The sequence below is a fragment of the Trachypithecus francoisi genome, unplaced genomic scaffold (assembly GCF_009764315.1).
Source record: "Trachypithecus francoisi isolate TF-2019V2 unplaced genomic scaffold, Tfra_2.0 Lachesis_group18, whole genome shotgun sequence".
NCBI lineage: Eukaryota > Metazoa > Chordata > Mammalia > Primates > Cercopithecidae > Trachypithecus > Trachypithecus francoisi.
Window position 1 is genome coordinate 7,040,985 of NW_022681463.1, and position 18,922 is coordinate 7,059,906.

At 36.0% G+C, this 18,922-nt stretch overlaps 1 protein-coding gene across 2 annotated transcripts; it reads right to left on the minus strand.

The window, feature by feature from the left end:
* Nucleotides 1–2,780: 2,780 nt before the first annotated feature.
* Nucleotides 2,781–18,908, minus strand: ABHD13 (abhydrolase domain containing 13). Of its 2 annotated transcripts, none has more exons than XM_033177297.1 (2): nt 12,887–13,098; nt 2,781–7,844 (listed from the first exon to the last, which is right to left on the minus strand). In XM_033177297.1, exons 1-2 carry the CDS (start codon nt 12,948–12,950, stop codon nt 6,811–6,813), a joined length of 1,098 nt encoding a protein of 365 aa, XP_033033188.1. In that variant the 5' UTR covers nt 12,951–13,098; the 3' UTR covers nt 2,781–6,810. The 2 variants fall into 2 exon arrangements, with proteins under 2 accessions (XP_033033188.1, XP_033033189.1); XM_033177298.1 differs by lacking the exon at nt 12,887–13,098 and adding an exon at nt 18,627–18,908 and having other exon boundaries at nt 2,795–7,844.
* Nucleotides 18,909–18,922: the final 14 nt, after the last annotated feature.

Here is an 18,922-nt window from a genome sequence, read left to right on the forward strand (position 1 = left end):
TCACTGCCTCGCAAATCCCCACCTCCTAATACCATCGCTTTGGGGATTAGGGTCTCACACATGAATTTTGGGAGAGCACAAATAGTCCATAATATTTACTGTCTCCAGAGATTCTGCCCTTCCCATATCCTCCCTAATGCAGTCTGTCCTGTGTTTTGAGGCGTGCATGCTCTTTGCAAAGAGGAGCCTGGAACTCACTTATACCTCAAGAAATATGCTCTAGAACAAAAGACTAAGAAAAATGCCAGTGTCACATTAATTCAAGTGTCTGTGTCATTTCATTTGTTTTAAAAGTAATGGTGATGATGAATTTTTAATAAGGGAACCATGGCTACAGGGTTAAAAAAGGACGGAAAGAAATCACAACTGGCACAGTCACTATCACCCAAACTGGATGTCCCATGACAAGGGCTTCTTTGGCCTTCCACTAATGTGCCCACCTGCCTTTCTGGTTCTTCCTGTCTTATCCAACGTCAGATCTATTGATACTGCCACACTTGTTGACCTCCACTGATTTCCGTTCCACATCCACTACCTGTACTCTTTGCTCCTCTCTTTCCTGAGCTTACAGTTACCACTCTCTTCTACTCTGCTTAAGATGGAGCCCTCAAGGAACATACAACCTGCACAATTATTGCCCCTCTTATTTTCTGTAGACTGCTGTCACTACACGGGTAACTTCCAATGTTTCTACTTTATTACTTTGGGGTCCGTGTGTAACTTCCAGGTTTGTTGCTATTTTAGGTCTAAACCTTTAAGAAATGTGAAGTATTAAAGTAATGGCCTTCGTCTTTTTCTTCTTAAAGATGGAAAAGTTTGGACAAACTTTAAAATCAGTGTGCACATTCTATACAGAAAATGTATTTAGTACTACAACATGCTCAGCACTGTGCCAGGAGCTATGTAAGACAGGAATCACATGACACTCCTGTCAGATCAAAAGACAATATATTATAAAGAAATGAACTGAATATAATCAAGTATCAAAATACAAAATGCTTTGAGTGCAATGGGTATTCAGAAAAAGAAAAAAAAAAAAAAACTATTGGTAGAGCTACCATAAATTTGGTCAGGGACTCAGGGACCTAGAGAGGTGGGAGGGAGGTATCGGATCTAGAGGTTAAAGCACCAGATATAAATAAATGAACAGAAAAGGAGTAAGTTTGATTGGAAAGAGAAAGAACAGATACCTTTTACAAGGTTTAGTTTGTAAAGGGCCCTATAAAATGAAAGCTCTGACTCTGATCTACTGAGAAATGCAGCCACTGAAAATCACTGGATAGGGAATGATAGTTTTTCTGATAAGTTAGAAAGAATAGGGCAATGATCCAGTTCATATTCAGTTATTAAGAATAAATGACAAAAAGGAGTCAGAACAATACTTGGAACACAAAAAGCACCCAATAAAAATGTTGACTACTATGAAATAATTTGAGGGACTGGTATGGTAGTAGTGGAAATGTTGGGAAAATAAATCTTACTGGAAAAACAGCAAGGTGTGTTTCAAAATATCAGGAATAAAAAGACGACTCCAAGATTTTTTGAGAGGATAACTCTTATGAGACTAACATCTAGATTTTCCTACAGAAACACACATTTAATGACTTTGAAAACATGTACGTTACTGTGTAATACTTATTTCAATTCACAGTCAATTCTTTTGGATTCCTGAATAACTGATCAACTTGTAACCCACTTCAACATTTCTCATCTATTCCAACATGAACAAAACTTGCAAATTGTTTGGGTAAATTAGCAAATGAATAGCTGTCCTCGATTTAGAATTAGAGACCTGGATTGACATCTTGGTTCACTCTAGGTAACCTTGAGCATTTTACTGAACCACTCTGAGTCTATTTCTTATAAAATGGGACTACAAATCACTCGAAGGTTTGTTGTGAGGATTCAATTAACACATTCAACACCTGGGCCTTATATTTGAAGACACTCAAAAAATTTACCTTCCTCTCCCCTTAGTGAGATAGGAGTTATAGTCTCTAGCCAGATCTAATTGTTCATGCTTTTTAGTTATGTAATGGAATGTAAGGAAAGAGTTGGGGAGTGAAATGGCAATGTGAAAAAACTTATCTTTCAAACTTAAGAAATAGTCATCTAAAAACGACTTCACCCTGGGATTCAAGTTGGCGATCTTTCAGGGTAGTACATGAGAGACCCTAGCTCCCACCAGATCTACCCATACAAAGATGGGCTCCAATACATGAATTCTTCATCTTCCCTTTCAGGGGACCATTTAAGATTCATCATACACATCCTATTATCCAACTCATTCTGACATATTCAAGAGTGCACAATTTCTTGTTAGGAAAAGCAAGGTATAGGCCCCTAAAGGCTGAGTTAGTATCAGGCCATTTTTGGATCATTAAAAACCATTAACTAAAATACAAACAAGAGGAGAAAAAAAGCAGAATTTTTTTAAAAAGCATTTTATGAAATCTGAAGGCAACATAATAATTATGAAGTTAAAATGTATTCATTCCTAGATTCAATTAACTAAAGAAATACATTAGGGATTAGTCATTCACCAGTGGTTCATGTATAGTTTTAATATGAGCCTAAATTAAATGTATGTAAGAGGATAATACTCTCTGGGGAATGAAATATAAATCTAACTTCTATTTTTTATCCACACCATTACTAGAATAAAATTCATTAATTTCAGTATAAATTAAGGAATTTTACATAACCATTGAGAAAACTTTAATGTCCTACCATAAAATTCTAGATTAACAATTTTTAAAAAAGACTGAATACAAACTATCTGAAGACATTAATCAAATTTTTAATGTACCAATTTATTGCATATGTCAGTACAGAAAAATAGAAAGTATATTTTAAAAGAAATTTATTGTAAAAAACAAATGTAAATGTTTGCTTGCCATGGTTAGCACACAATGTACTATGACATTCAAATTTGAGTTATAAAATTTTATTACTTCAAATAAAATATGGCAAATAACAAAAATGATTTACATTATGAAATGGGATTAACTTATTTTATACTGAACATACTTGAATATGTTAAAAACAACTTGAATTTTCCATATACGCTGTACTGACAGAAATCATGATAAATTATGGTAAACACACACTCACCTGTTACATATGTATATACGGCACTTTTTGTAAAAAAGTGTCTCATACATAGTCCTGTGTTTAAACTACATTTTAAGATACAAAATATAAATGGAGGTATATTTGCGCCATTTGGCAAAAATGTGTAGACTAGTATTAAGATGACTGCATTTGTCTTGCCATACAAATGAATATATTATTTCCAATTTGCTAAAACGATGTGTGTGTGTATATATATATATATATAGTATTAAGAATAAACAGAAGTACATTTTATTTTCTACCCTATCAATTTAAAAAATAAATGTCTGTGCTCTGTCATTTCCATCTTTACCTGAGTAATATGAAAATACATAAATTTAAGTGGATAATCCAAAAGGGTTACTTATGACTAATTTTTCCTCTCACAGTTTTTAAAAATATATATAATTATCAAACATAATAGGAAAAAGGGAAAGGAGAAGAATCAGTGGAAGATTTCAGTATCTCAATCGTGACTTAAATTAAAAAGTGACTTCTGTGACATTCTTTTTACAGTTTACCTTACCTATCCCTATCCTCAAAGAGAAAGGGGTCTCCTTAATCTAAACTGCTCTTAAGCTATCTGAGCTTGAAAGATAATTTATAAAAAATGAAATACAGCCTTCACTCTTTAATTACCCCAAACCTATTCCCACCAAGCCAGATCTTACAAATGTAAGAAATATGTAAGCATCAGATGGTATGAATTCTCAACAGAAATTATAGCATAATTACTCCAGTGACATATTACCAAAGCTGTAATCTATGTAATTATCAAGTGTCTACAGGTAATCATAAATTTCAGCAGCCCTGCAGCAAAATTCAGAACACCATTTTTATGAAAATATCAATTTTAACAGTCAAAAACATTGCAATAACAGTGTAGTTGCAATGTCAAGTGCCACAGCCACTTTTTGTTAGAAATGCTTTGCGTCCAAATGTTTTGCACTATTTCCTTTCACCAATCTCATTATTTTCTATATCTAAATGTAAAAACTGTGTCACACTTTTCTTTCTAGTTGTTTCTATCCCACTAGTATTCTATTCCCTGTCACAAATTATTTTTTCTCTTATTTTGCAGAATTCTTTTTAGGGTCCTTTTTTATATTTTTTTCACCAGTTTTTTCCCCCCAATCATTCCCTTTAAAATAATGGATGTGAGATTTTATTCTAAATGAGCTGTATCTTGCCATATTTAAGATCACTCTAGGATCCCCAAATTTATAGTAACTTAGTAACTTAGAGTTCTTTTGTAAACTCCTATAGCTGCTCTTGCATAAATAAGACAGAAGTTAATACACAAGATAGGTACATATACTTCCATTCACTAAGCTATGGGTCCAAAGTGAAGGAGTGACTCCTGAAGAAGTCTCATTTTACCAGGACCAATTGCTTTGGCTACAAAACTAGAAATATTTTCAAAACTGATGCCATGGGCTTCATGGACCCTGATACTAAGTTTGTTTTCCACCTCTTACTCATCTAACGCAACAGTCTCAAATACAGATGCTATTGAAGAAAGATGTGGTACAGCCCTAGGCACAGCCTCTGCCCTTAGCTGCAGAAAGAAAGGCTCCTTAACCCTACGAAGAGAATGAAGGTAGGGGACGGCAAACAAGTACTCTATAATTTTTGAAGTCCTGGCTTAAAATTTAAAAAGATAGTTTATCAACCTGGAGTATCAAAAAGAAAAAGCAGCATAAAAGCAAAATACTGATGAAGAAATAGCTTTTATACCTCATCAGCACATTTAGAACTAAAGCTGATAAATTTCTCCATAGTGTAATGACTGATTACATAAAAACATAAGGTTTTTTTTGTAAACTTTAAAGAATGATACAAATATAAGGTATGCCATGTAAGCTCATGTCTAAATATACATTTTGTTGTATTTTCTTTTTAATACATTTATATTTAGAATAGTCATTCTACATAGCAAGGACTGACAAGAAAAGTAGCCTTTAATTGTGGTAAATTTATACATACAAAATACGCCTTCCATGATATGCATTACCAACTTGTTTTAAAAAGCGAGAGTTTTTACAATTAATAATTTATAGAAAAACATTATTCTTAGAAATCATACTTGCTATAATTTATTTTTTCTAAACACTGGCATAAAGTGAATAAGAATGCTATTTGGCAAAAGTATTTCTAGCCCTATCTCCATTGAAAGTTTTAAATTGAGGTCAACATTATTGACCCATTATTTCTCTGTTCTAGTTGCTTGCAGAAAGCCACTAAATACAGCTAAAATATTCAAAATATTATATGTTAAAGCTGACATAATATTACACAAAGCTCAATTACATCTAATTTTTGAGGACTGCATGAAACAACTTGGCACAATTATGACTCAGAGCATGTATTTTTATTAAGGTAAATCCTGCAAGTTTTAAGGGGCTTTTTTCTAAGATTTTCTTACTTTTCTATGTATCTAAATCCTACTTCCCACCTATAGCTATTTAACTGCTAAATGTGGTAATAGGTGTTGTATCAAAAAGCTCCAGAATTCCTTCATTCCCACACTCCTACATGTAAAACTTTTTAAATAAATAAATAAGACTTCCTAAAACTGTCTTTTGATTGTAGGAGTTCTATTTCACAGCAACTGGAACATTAAACCAAGAACATTGTTTTTTGTTGTTGTTGTTGGACTGTGTAACTTTTATTTTCAAGAAGTTCAATAAATGGTATCTTGCCTTTGATAGGATATATACAACTAGGTACTGGGACTTAAAATCAAATGTGAGAATTCTTATAAAGTAGTATGTACAATCCTGTATAGATAAAAGACTTCCTCATTTAATTCTAACTAGTGCTAATCTTCACTATGACTGCTATGAGTTGTTCAGCTGAAGACTTACAAAATCGATAGAAGCTAAAATTCTCTTTGCCACCAAAGTTACAAATGTCAAAAAGTTCAAATATGGACATCAAAGCTGCAGTAAAATTCTAAATTTCTATTTCTACTTGCCATGATCCAGACTGTACCTAACAAAAACACGGTACATTTATATTGGAAAACAGGGTCCCATTTATTTGTAAGAAAAAGCTGGATCTCAGCATTCACCAGAGCAAAATTCAATGGCGACCTGCACACAGGTCTCAATTTCACTTCTTGCCAAAAACAAAATAGAGTTTACATAAAAATAGATATAACCCAGATAACCATATACATCAGTATATGACCAGTGCTATTTACATGTAAAATGTTGCATTGCATAATTCAAGGAATAAAATACCATCATGCATTTCATTTAACTTTTAAGGTGAAAAATGCAGTTACAGAACTAAGTTTGCTTACCATGATTGTCCCAATATTTACTTAAGAAATAATACCCAAAGGTTTCTTGTTTACATATCTCTTTCCACATCTAGCTATTCATCTGTGTAACAGATTACACCACTTTAGCAACAAGAAACTTTTGAACAATATCTAATATACTGACATATTAAACTAAAGATATGAATACATAACCACATTGAAAATTTTGATGAAAATGTATGAAATAATCCAAGAATTAGTTTTTCAAATGTAAAAAACTATTTGGAATATCATAAAGGAGCAGTGAAGTCCTTTCAAAGTTTAATGTCACTCTTCAGACAGGTACAGACATAACACACTTCTAAAAGGAACATTCTTTATCATTCTGCACAAATCAAAATACAACGCAAGAATCAAAAAGGGAAACATTATATAATTGTTACATTTGATGAAGTTTTTGCCATTTCTTCAGGAGAATGGCTCTTTATGACTTCTTTGATGAACTGTTCCAGTGCAGTGAAATAGCCTTGGCACTGCCATGTATCATTGTGAGTCCCATCTGGAAAAATGGCTAATCTCTTAGTCCGAGATGGGGAGAGTTCATAAAGTTGTTTCATCATCACTGGAGGAATCAACTGATCTGAGAGTCCAGAGATGAAAAGAGAAGGCATTCTACACTGAGAGATTTTTCTGTAGGACAAAAATTTATTTTTGTAGCACCATAAAGGAAGGTAACGCATTGGAAAGAATGAAAATAAAGTGCTGGCCATATGTGGTATGCTTAAAAATGTGTTCTCCACCATAATGGCTGAAATCCTATGTGAATTTTCAGAAGCCAAATGAATAGCCACTGCTCCACCCAAGGAACGACCAAAAAGAAAAATTTTTGTTTTATCAAGGTCAGGTCTAGTCATCACATAGTCTAACACAGCTTCAGAATCTAAGTAGAGCCCTTCTTCACTTGCTTCTCCTTCACTTTTTCCATATCCTCGATAATCAACCAGCAAAAGGTTAACTTTGAGGTTAACCAACATAAGTAATGCATTTGGCAACCTGTGACCTATGTTGCCTGCATTCCCATGAAAATAAATTATAGTTGGGGAATAGGGTGAATTGTCTCCAGTGTATCGTATCAAAATAAGATTCAGACGTATTCCATCTTTGGTTCTGATGAAAATGTTTTCATGTGGAATGCCAGTGGGCATGGGAACATAAAGACGTGAAGAGGATGGCTGTTCTGGAAAATAAAGCAATACATCCTGGAATTTATACAGAATACCTGCTATTGATACGAATATTAACAAAAGTAAGATAATGCCTCCATACAGATGAAAAGTCACTATTAAAGGTAAAAGAGAAATACGGCAGAGAGCCCAAGACCATGAAGCCAAGGCTATTAGCCATCTTTCAACAAAGTTCCACAGCATCCAGGACTTTTCCATTGTAGCTCTCTGTAAGTATCCTAGAGAGAGAGAGGGAGAATATTAATAATTCAACATGTATCTATTATTTTTTAAAAATCAATAATATAATAAACTATGGTACTAGGCCACACATAATTGTTAAATATAGTAACAGGTATAGTCCATCCACAAAAGTAGATGCTATAATTTCCCTTGTCCTTTCTGTTCTCATATGTTCTACCATATCCCTCCACTGTCCTATTTATGAAACATTAGTATTTTTCAAATTAATTTATTTTTAAAAAGTGCTTATTTATGGCCAGCTACCATTTGACCCCCAAAAAGTTGATGCGATAGTGTCATTTATTTTTCTTAAATGAGAAAACAAGCTCAGGGGCGTAAGTAGACTGGCTATCATCTGGCTCTCAATGTAGATGAGCTGGGAGGCAAACAAGCATGATTCTCCTAACAGTGGTACATTTACTGTTAGGTTACGTATGTGCAGGGCAAATTGAACTGAAGAGACAGTTCAGAAATTCTAACATAGCAACACCAATCTAATATACTTTGTCAATTTTTTTCATATACTGTAGCAAAAACTAAAGAAACTAGGATAAGGAATTGGGCAAAACAAAACAAAATTAAAAAAACAACTAGGGAAAAAAAGAATAAAAGTATCCCCCCCACCTCGAAGTTTTAATACTAAACTTGGCCGGGCGCGGTGGCTCAAGCCTGTAATCCCAGCACTTTGGGAGGCTGAGACGGGTGGATCACGAGGTCAGGAGATCGAGACCATCCTGGCTAACACGGTGAAACTCCGTCTCTACTAAAAAATACAAAAAACTAGCCGGGCGAGGTGGCGGGCGCCTGTAGTCCCAGCTACTCGGGAGGCTGAGGCAGGAGAATGGCGTAAACCCGGGAGGCGGAGCTTGCAGTGAGCTGAGATCCGGCCAGTGCACTCCAGCCCAGGCGACAGAGCGAGACTCCGTCTCAAAAAAAAAAAAAAAAAAAAAAAACAAAACTAAACTTAAATAATTTACTTAAAACACTAGATTCTAATATTGTATTATTTTAAGAAAATGATTAATGATTTATCTTTCATATCTAATTGAAAATAAATATCATACTGCTAGTGTCATGAGATCGGCAGTATCTTTTATACACTCTTTACTGAAGTTTCCCATCTTGGGGTCAATAGACTGCTAAAATGTATTGATAAGGCAATAAATACTTGAGGGTTCAGTGTGAAACAAATACACAGAAATCCTCTGAGAACCAGAGATAAATAAAGTAAAATGACTCACTGGAGAACAATTTTTAAAAAGATTACTAAAATATGTAACTGATATAAAGAAAGTAAAGAAAAACTATTAAAAGAGAATTTTTTGTTTTCAAAAGGTTTATACATGTTGTCTTAAACAGGCAAAAGAATTGAGATATGCTACAAATTTTCTTATATACTATTCATCTACTTATGCTTATTTACTGAATTTTTAAAAATACATTTCCTTCTTTCCCACTAACCGAATTGCTATAAAGAAGTTATAGACTGATTATACAAATAATGAGTTGGATGATCTAACAAATTTGATTTTTTACTATTATTTCACTAAACATAGACTTTTACATTTGAATTATTCAAATGAACTGAATCTTTCTGAACATAAACCATTTTTCTTTGATTTCCCAGAAATCAACACTGCCACCCAGTGGTAGCAAGTTTTATTACAGTATCATATCCTCCCTGAATAACTACTTATCACCTATCTCCAGTCTCAACTGCCTTTTCAGTAGAATGAGAGTTTTTTAAACGCTTACCTATAAGGCTGGTTATTAGTATCAAGTAAGATTAATAATAATATCATTCATAAATGTTATAGACACGTTAACTGTATTTGCTTTTGTGACTAGTATTTCTGGCTCTACTACTTTCTTAATGTGTTCTGCTCAAATTAGTTCTTACTTAAAAAATTATTATAAAACCAGATAAAATAGCTCCAAATATATGAATAAAGCATAATTTAAAATGTGAATTTTACATTTACATTTGTATCAATTTACATAAATTTTCAACTTATGAACTTTGAAAAGTTATTTGCGTTTTAGTAGCCTCTAACATCTAATTTTAGCAAACAATACTGAATTAAAATTTATAAGGCTAGGAAGTGTATTTCTCTTTTTTCACTATTGTATCTCTAATGTCTAGTACAGCACTTTATATATACTTATGACTAAAACATTTTTTAAACAATCTAATTACATATACAAATTATTAAATTTATTTTAAAAAGTAAAAGTATTCTGAGCAGTGGGCATATATGTTTAAAACAACATCAGAAAAAGGGGCATATTTGTCTGGGTCTTTTACTGGCTAGGAATAATAAGGGATAAACTTATAGTTTTCCACAAAACATTCCTGAAAAGTCACATTAACTAAACTGTTTTGTGATAAACAATCATAATCTTACAATGAGTTCTTGCACTACAGAAGTCGGAATAAAAGTCAATTCATCTTCAGTAGTATCAAACGGAAGTCACTGTTAAGAACAGGTTAATAAAAATTGCTCTGGGGTGGTGGAGTGCGTGGGTATGGGCGTGTTTTCTCTTTAAGATATTCTTACATTGGTGGTTTAGAGTAAGAACTCTACTCACAGATTGCCTTATTTTTACCTAACCCCGCTTGCTAATAGTCTCTGTTCCCTAGTCTGTATGATATTTCCATCTCAAAGATGATCTTAAAGGAATCAGGACAAGTGAACAATATAAGGAAGGATTTTTAATTTACTGAATTTGCTGAAAAGTATCAGTAAAGCACAATTACCATGCACCATCTGCTGAGATGTAAAAACAACTTCATACCCAGATGTTATGATAGTCAATAAAAACAAACACTGCCTCTAATAATTAAAGTCGACTGCATGGATCCTACAGCCAGCATTATGTTTTCTATTTATTTTGTCAATAAATTAGTGTGAGTAAACGGTTAACAAAATCTTTCTTCCTCTTCAGATAAAAAACGACCTCTCCTTAACCTTCCTGCACTGTTTCCCTGGAAACCTGATAAAGGTGGGATATCAGTTGTGTTTCTAAGCAACAGTGTAGTAAAAATGGCTCCTACTGATGAGCTACATCTGGATTGAGAGGACCGTGAGCAGGGCTAAACATGCCCAGTGGGAAGTATACACAGGGGCTTTTCTGAATCGAATATGACTTGTAATTGGCTTGTCATTTGCTTAGTCCTGGATGCTATACTCACATGCTGTTACAAAAAGACACTGTTTCCTGTGGAGCATGAAGCAGCTAAGCCAGGGTGGCGCTCACTCCCACCCTTGTGTCATTTTCCACTAGACCTGAGCTATCATCTGGGAACAATATACCTAACACTGACATGTTGGGTTTTCAAAAAAGCAGAGAGGCTGATGCACAGTACGGTTCACTACGGTCTACTGGGTCTTGTGAGCATCAATGTCCAGATGACCCCAAGACCACTGCTACTAGTCATGAAGAATAAGTGAGGCAATCAAGTATGTCCTATGTGGTAAAACACTTATAAAACGTGTCTTCAGAAGAGATTTATTATTTGTCAGGTTCTTCTGCATGTGAAATCCATTTGCTGAGAAGATCTTAGCATCATAAAAATCAAGAAAAAGGATGCATTTAGTACACTCAAACTTATATCAACTAGAAGGGCTGCTGAGTGGGAAAGCCCATCAGACCTGTTCTATGTAGAATACAGAAATGTAGATAATCAATAACTAACTTCTCATCTTCCAGTCTTCTTTTACATCATTATTGTATGTATTTTTAACCTTGTGTCTACATCTTAAATGAATACATGACAGTCCCATTACTCAATTTTCTGTTTGCTGTGTTATCAGATCTGGTATTACATGTCAAACATTTCTAAAACCCACCAATCTGTGGTTTTAATCACCCTCAGTAACTCCTTAACCATTTACTATCTGAGAACTTGCTGAGTTCTCATAATGATCTCTCATAAAATGTAAACTTCACTTTAAAATAAATCTAGTGGATTTTTCTCAATCCACACTGCAACACCAGACCCCCAAAGTGTCATCTGCTGTTGGCTTCTCCTCTATACTCAAATTGCTGTTTCTCTCTGCCCTGTACCCCGAAAAGCAGGCATTTTCCAAGGTCTTCTCCACTCCTTTATGTTATTACGTTCTTTCCCTCAGTGATTTCATTCCTTTTCATGGCTCAAATTATCACACCTGTGTATGAATTATCCCCAATCTACAAGTCTACTCTTCATCTACAATCTTAATTTACCTGTTGCTCACGTACCTGATGCTTCACTGATATTTCAAACTTATCCTAAACGCATCCTGCTCCCTTCCCAACGTTTTGCAGGCTTTATGCTAATTATGCACACAAAAAAGCATGATGTGTAAACAAATGTATTTTTTAAAAACCCAGGATATACAGCTAAGATTTAAGTGTTACAGTTTATTATAACCTGTACCAGTCTTGTATTTGAATGAAAAAAAAATCAACCTTAGAAATAACTTTTGTGCTTTCTAAATGAAGTGGTTTGAAGTGTCACATTGATATTAGTGAGTGTGTCTCAAAAACTAATCTACTGAAAGCATGACTAATCTTTATTATCATGTACAGTATAAATTAGATACGACTGTTTTCCTTTTAAAAGAATGGTTTTGTCATATTAGTGACATCCTGCTATACTACATAAGTAGTTTGATCATCTGATGCAATTTAAGATATGGTGCTCATCTTGAGGATTTACGGTCCTAATTGGCTCTAGTGCTCCCTCCTTACTGTCTCTAAATTTAAGTCCATTATTGGTATATAATAAACAATTTGAGACTAAAAATAAGAGCAGTCTAGAACTGTAAAGCTCTCACACCACCTTGCTGGCTAACAGTGTTAGCTGAATGGTAAGTCAGCTAATGGCACGAGTGATGGCTACGCTTATCTGATGTGTACTAATCATCTTCTGTGTTCATACAGGTACCTGGAGGATCACAAACGGTTCCATTTTTAAGGAAAATTATTTAATTTAAATAACTATTTTATAAACTGATGCTTTTAAAAAAGAGATCAATATTGAAGTCATGCCCACCATGAATGGAATGAGTCCTCAGAATATCACTGCAGGCTCCCAGGGAAGCTATGAAATCCAGCATGCACCACTGAAGCAGGCCTATAGCTGATTTCCCAGCCTCTTCCGGAAGAGATGGTCATCAGATTCCAATGCATCCTAGTATACTATACAGCCCTTGCTCTCAAGTAGCTTGTGATCTACTCAGTAATGTTCAAGCGACTCTTGAGCTACTCAGGAGACAGATATGGATACAGATAACTACATATATCTAACATAAGTTCATTTAATTATAGAGCAGACAAAGAAAAATCAAAGAAAGATGACAATTGTCCTTACAAACGGCAAAGGAAAATCAAAACCTTAGCTATATCTTTCCTTAACAACATAATTTTAGTAGTCTCTGGATTTCATCAAGGTTGATTACTTAGAGAAACCAAGTGAAACTTATGCAATGTTTTAAAAGCAGGACAAAGCATAACTCCAGGATTAAGAATCTCTATTACTTTCCATCAAACAGCTGTCTGTGACACTTATTTTTATTCATTTAGCACAATTATTCACAGAAACTGCAAGTATTCAGCATAATCTAAATAACTACTTGGCAAGGATAGCATAGAGGAATTTAGAGCTGTTAAACTGGATGGACTTTGAGGGTTCTATTAAATCTGAGATCTTTCTATGCCAGTGGTTGTCAAAAGGTGGTCAGAAACCTGAGGGTCCCCAAGACCCTCTAATGGGGTCCACAAGATCAATATTATGCTCATAATAATACTAAAATGTCATGTACCTTTCTCACTGTTTGACATGTGCACTAATGGTGCATAAGCAATGATGGGGAAAATTGCTGGTGCCTTTACAAGAATCAAGGTAGTGGCCTCACATGTTGGAGTCACTGTATTTTTATCACCATGAGCTCACAGTAAATGAGGGAATAATCCAGTTCACTTAAGAATGTCAAAGAAGTAGTAAAAATTACTTTACCTCAACTAACCAGTATACATCTTTTTAACACATTGTGTGATAAATGTGTGACAAAACTGGAAGTGCACATAAAGCATTTTGTGCTGTGTATTGAAATACATTTGAATTGTGAGCTGGACTAACTGCTTTGTTCAGGTGACAACAAAGACAACTGACAAACTATGGTTGTTCAGACTTAGAGGTTTGACAGATATTTACTAGAAAATGAATGAAGTTGCCAATAGCTCCTCGACACTTAAGAGACCTTTTTGATGGCACTGTGGTAATCTATTAATATTAAATGTGTCACCATTTGGAAGAATCTGCATAACTCAATAAACCAACATATTCCAAATGACCAATGAATGGTGTCACAAAATCAAGCAAACATGAGTAAAAAATTCACTACAAATCAATAGATTTTGATGTAACAAGAGACAAAAATTTCTCTGATGTAGGTTTCAGATGGCATGATGTAACTGACCTCTAAGGAAGTGCCTCCTGTTGAGTGATGGAGTCAGTCGCACCAAAGAGTATCCACAGTTCTCTATTACAATACTCTTCCCTTTACAACGACAAATTTGTGTGAGCCTCACTTCCTTCATGTTTCACTTAAAGAGCCCAATAATCCGCCTGCCTTCTATGAGGCAGACATTAAATTACAAAAATATAATCCCACACCTCTACTTTTTGTAATTAAAATTGTTTTATATGAAATTTTATTTATGTATGTAATGAACTTACCACTGCTATTTTTAAATGAATTAAAACTTCCAGTTTTAATGTATACACTTTATAAACTTCCAGGTTTAATTTCTAACACAATAAATATCTATATAATCCACATACATACAAAAAAATCTTCGGGACCTTTACATTTCTAAAACGTGAAGGTATCTGAGACCAAAAAGCTTGAGAATCACTGTTCCACACTATTTAACCATATAACTGTATTGCCTTACGCCCCAGAGACTTGCCCTCTTCAAATTAAGAAAGATATATTACATTTATTTAAATCCTTTCTGCATTATAACATACACAAATATATTTAAAGTTTTTACCCAGTAATATTTTCTCCAAAAATTAAAAATAAATAAAAACTTAAATATATCAAGAACTGAAACTCAAGAGTATAGTAATACATTTTAATTATTGCCGTAAGGTTAGTAGGAGAGTAAACGAGACAAAATCTACTATATCATAGATAACATTTTACAATAAAAATTGTATTTTAATGAAGGTCAGAACTGCCCTACAAATTAAATTCTAGTTATTCTAATTATTTTTAATTAAAAAGTATACATTGGGCCAGGCGTGTGGCTCATGCGTGTAATCCTAGCGCTTTAGGAAGCCAAGGCAGGTGGACTGACTGAGCCCAGCAGTTTGAGACTAGTATGGGCAACATGGTAAAACACCGTCTTTACTAAAAATTACAAAAAATTAGCCGGGCATGGTGGCACGTGCCTGTAATCCCAGCCACTAGGGAGACTGAGGCACGAGAATCACTTGAACCCAGGAGTCAGGGTTGCAGCAAGCTGAGATCATTGCCACTACACTCCAACCAGGGTGATGCAGTGAGATTCCTCCGCAAAAATAAAAAAAGTGTACATTGTATTGCATATTGTATATTGAGTTACGGATTCTGCCACTAGCAAATGGTCTTTTAAAAATACAAAAAAGTGCATTACCCATAGGTGAATTACAACAAATTTCTCAAAAACAATTTGGCAAAAGGCTAAACAATTTCAAATACAATTAAAAAGTCCTAAGTCATAAATGTACTATTATTTCTTTAAAGGTCTTTAAGTTCATCCTAAATTGATAATTTTGGGAACAGCTTGTTTAAAAATAAAAACAGTTCATACATTAAAAAAAAAAACATGCCTACAAGTGGAAAGAACAATGTGCAGGTTCAAGTGAAGACTGTAAAAAGTGGAAAGCGCGTTCATGTGTCAATGCCAACAACCACATCCCAGCAGAGAACGAGGACCCCACATCCCATGGTGCTCATTAATGACTCTGGGTGAATCAGAGCTTCCAATCACATGTGAAGTAATGTGGAACTCAGATTCAGTATTCTTACATCAATCTCTCTCCTCTTCTGTTAAGCATTGGGAAGTTAAGAAACCATGCCAGCTGCACAGCTAAAATGGAAACACAAATAGCTGCTATCAAGGTGTTGGCGACACCACAGAATGAATTATCTATTTCCCTAATGGTTACCCACATGCCATCAATAATGAAAACGTGTGTATTGATCGTCCTATGGGACAAATGAACAGTAACTGCCTATGGAGATGCTGGATAATATCTGGAGAGTTCAGACAGCATTTTTAACTAGGATTTAAATCTGTATGAGCAGATAGCTCAAAAATTATACCAGGCAGCAACTTAGTAGCTTTTTTGTGCTTGAAATTCTTGGCAAATAGAGTCAACTCTGGCAGAAGTAAAATGAGAGATTATTGTTACTATGGAAGCCAACCACAATTTGTTCTGAGATTATAAATATCTGAAATGTTTAAAAAAAAATCCACAAGCCTAAAACTGTAGTGATGTTAGACTGATAATGAAATTCACAAAGTTTCCAATTTATAAATGGGCAATGTTCTAAAACTACCTATAAACTAGATGGATGAAACTCAGAATACTTGTTTTGTATAAAACCAGTGTTATACAACATTAAGTATGCGAAAGTAAGTACAACGAGAAGCCTTACTAGACGTATCTAGATTCTCAGACTAGCTCATCAATGCCTATAGTCCATATACTGGAAATACTACATCTTTGCAAGGGATTTCAGCAGAATTCACTGTTGTAGGAGTTAACACCGTGTGAAACAGAAACATAAAATGTAATAATGGATTACAAAATCTGTCATTTGAGGAAAACTATCTTCATTAGAAGAACTGGAGCGTTTTTTAAGTCTACACACACACACACAAAGCTATTTAAAGGTCTTAAGACTTTCCTGACGCAACTAAACAAGGATTAGAAAGACTTCAAAATCTGAGTAATACATTAAACAGAGAAACAGAACTAGATTCCCCTGAGATAAGTTATGAGGGCAGATCATGGGAAAATGTCAGTCCAACAGCTTCCTGTACCTATCACTAAGTTACACTGCTAGCCCAGGGCAATTGGGTTAGTAAACCCTCTTATTCACATGCCAAGTGGCCTCTGACGTGCCCAAGAAGAGGGCAGTGTGCCAAGAGCTACCTGTAGGTACCTGGCTTGCTTTCATCATTCCAAGTTAACTATCAATCGGAGGCAGTGTGGTGCAATGGAAAGGAGACGCTGTTTTGGGTCATGGTCTGTTAATAGATGGGCAGCTTTTGCCAACTCAGCCTCTCTAAATATATATTTCCTCATATGTAAAAGGAAGATGAAAGATTAAATTGAAATACTGTTGAGATAAAATGTAACAGTGTGTTAAGTGCAGCTACTTCTATGAGACAAAATTTAAATTAATTATCTACTATAGTAGAGTATGTGAAAGTAAGGACAACTAGAAGTCCTATTAGTCCTGGATTAAATAATGGACATAATTCCCTAGAGGCTACCGTATCTGAATACAGGAAGTAATCAGAGCAATGCACTCTTTTTCTGTTAAAACCAAACTCAGGTAGTAGATCCTCCAAAAAGCTTTCCTTGGACCCCTACTCCCTCCTGCCATCCATTCCATATTCTATAGTTTGTGCAAACTTACGTGGCAGAAGTTACTATTACAACGTAATTAACCTGCTTACACAGGCTGTGAGTTCCTTGATGACAGAGACCTCATCCTATCCAACTCTACATTTTTAGTATGCAGCAGTGCCTCATGCATAGTGGGCCTCTATTAACAATGATTTAATTCAGCAGCTGATGTCTTAGGTAGGATTTCATGGCATTAACACTAAATGGGCAATCACGAAATCTTACACAGTAAAATAAAATTTGGTATTTTAGTCAAAGACGAGTGATTTCCCTAAGCATGCATACAAATAAGTATTGATCCACGAACCCTCTCCCGTCAAAAGAGATCAGTGAAAATCCAATACCAACACACAAAGCCAATATCCTCATCTCTCTCTATCCAGTTACTATCACATAGGAAACATAAATAAGAGTTGTTAAATGGGGACGGACTTTTTTTGGTTTTGATACCTTGGGCAGTAACACTAGTAATTCATTTTACTTAAATGTTGACTAAAATCTACAGCAAAACTGACTTCGATTGTATAGGGTGCTTTTTTGATGTTTCCTGAATACCCCAGAACCTCCTGCCCTGATATTCACAGGTCTAACCCTGTTACTGGCGTGATTAGATTGGGACTCTCCCTTTCTCCAACCTCGTAGCTGGAATTATTCTATTTTACTTTTCATGTCTGTGGGGGAGAGGAGGGTTGGATTTTAAAGATCGTAGGTTTTTGACAATGCAATTGACACAGAACACTAAGATACGTTTTAGGTTCCAATTACAAAACGACACCCGGCGAGCCTCTGGCAATGCGCGCACCTTAAGTTTCCAAAACAGGTATGTGGCTTCAGTTTGCTGCCCCTGGTGAGGGGTAAGCGGAGTAGGGGCAGGGCTGCAGCCCAGAACGGAACGGCGCCCCGGGCTGGTCCTCCACAGCCCCCGGCCCTCGGCCCCCTCACGACCCCCCGGGAAGCCGCACTGGCCCCGGGGCTCCCCCCAACGGCCTCCCGGGAGGGTTTCGCGCCTGTCTTGAGGAGCCGGCGGCTCCCCACGACCCTCCTAGGAGGCGCGGACCGGCGCTCGGGCCCCGCGGGCTCGGGGTCCCCAAGCCGCACTTACTCAGACTCGCGGACAGGCTGCGCAGTCGGCCGCGGGCACGAAACCGGGCGCCGCGCAGCAGCGTACCCCCGCGTCGCTTCCGTCGCTCCTCATCATCCTCCTCCAGCCCAGGGGCCGCTGCCGTCGCCACGGTCTAGCCCGGAGCTCCTGCGGTGCGCTGTGGCCCCACTTCCGGCCCCCGCTCGGGTGTCGCCGGCAAATGCCCCCGCCGGCTCCCACATAACCTGTTCTCCGTCTCCGCTCCCGGAGTGGGAACCCTGCCCGCTCTCCCGAGCATGCGCAGAAGCCGCTGCCCG

Excerpts from the sequence above, each read along its gene's own strand:
- ABHD13 (XM_033177297.1), bottom strand. The coding sequence starts at position 12,950 with ATGCTGGATTTCATAGCTTCCCTGGGAGCCTGCAGTGATATTCTGAGG. Across the intron at positions 7,845-12,886 it reads GAGGACTCATTCCATTCATG|GATACTTACAGAGAGCTACA; the intron begins GTGGGCATGACT and ends CTCTCTCTCTAG.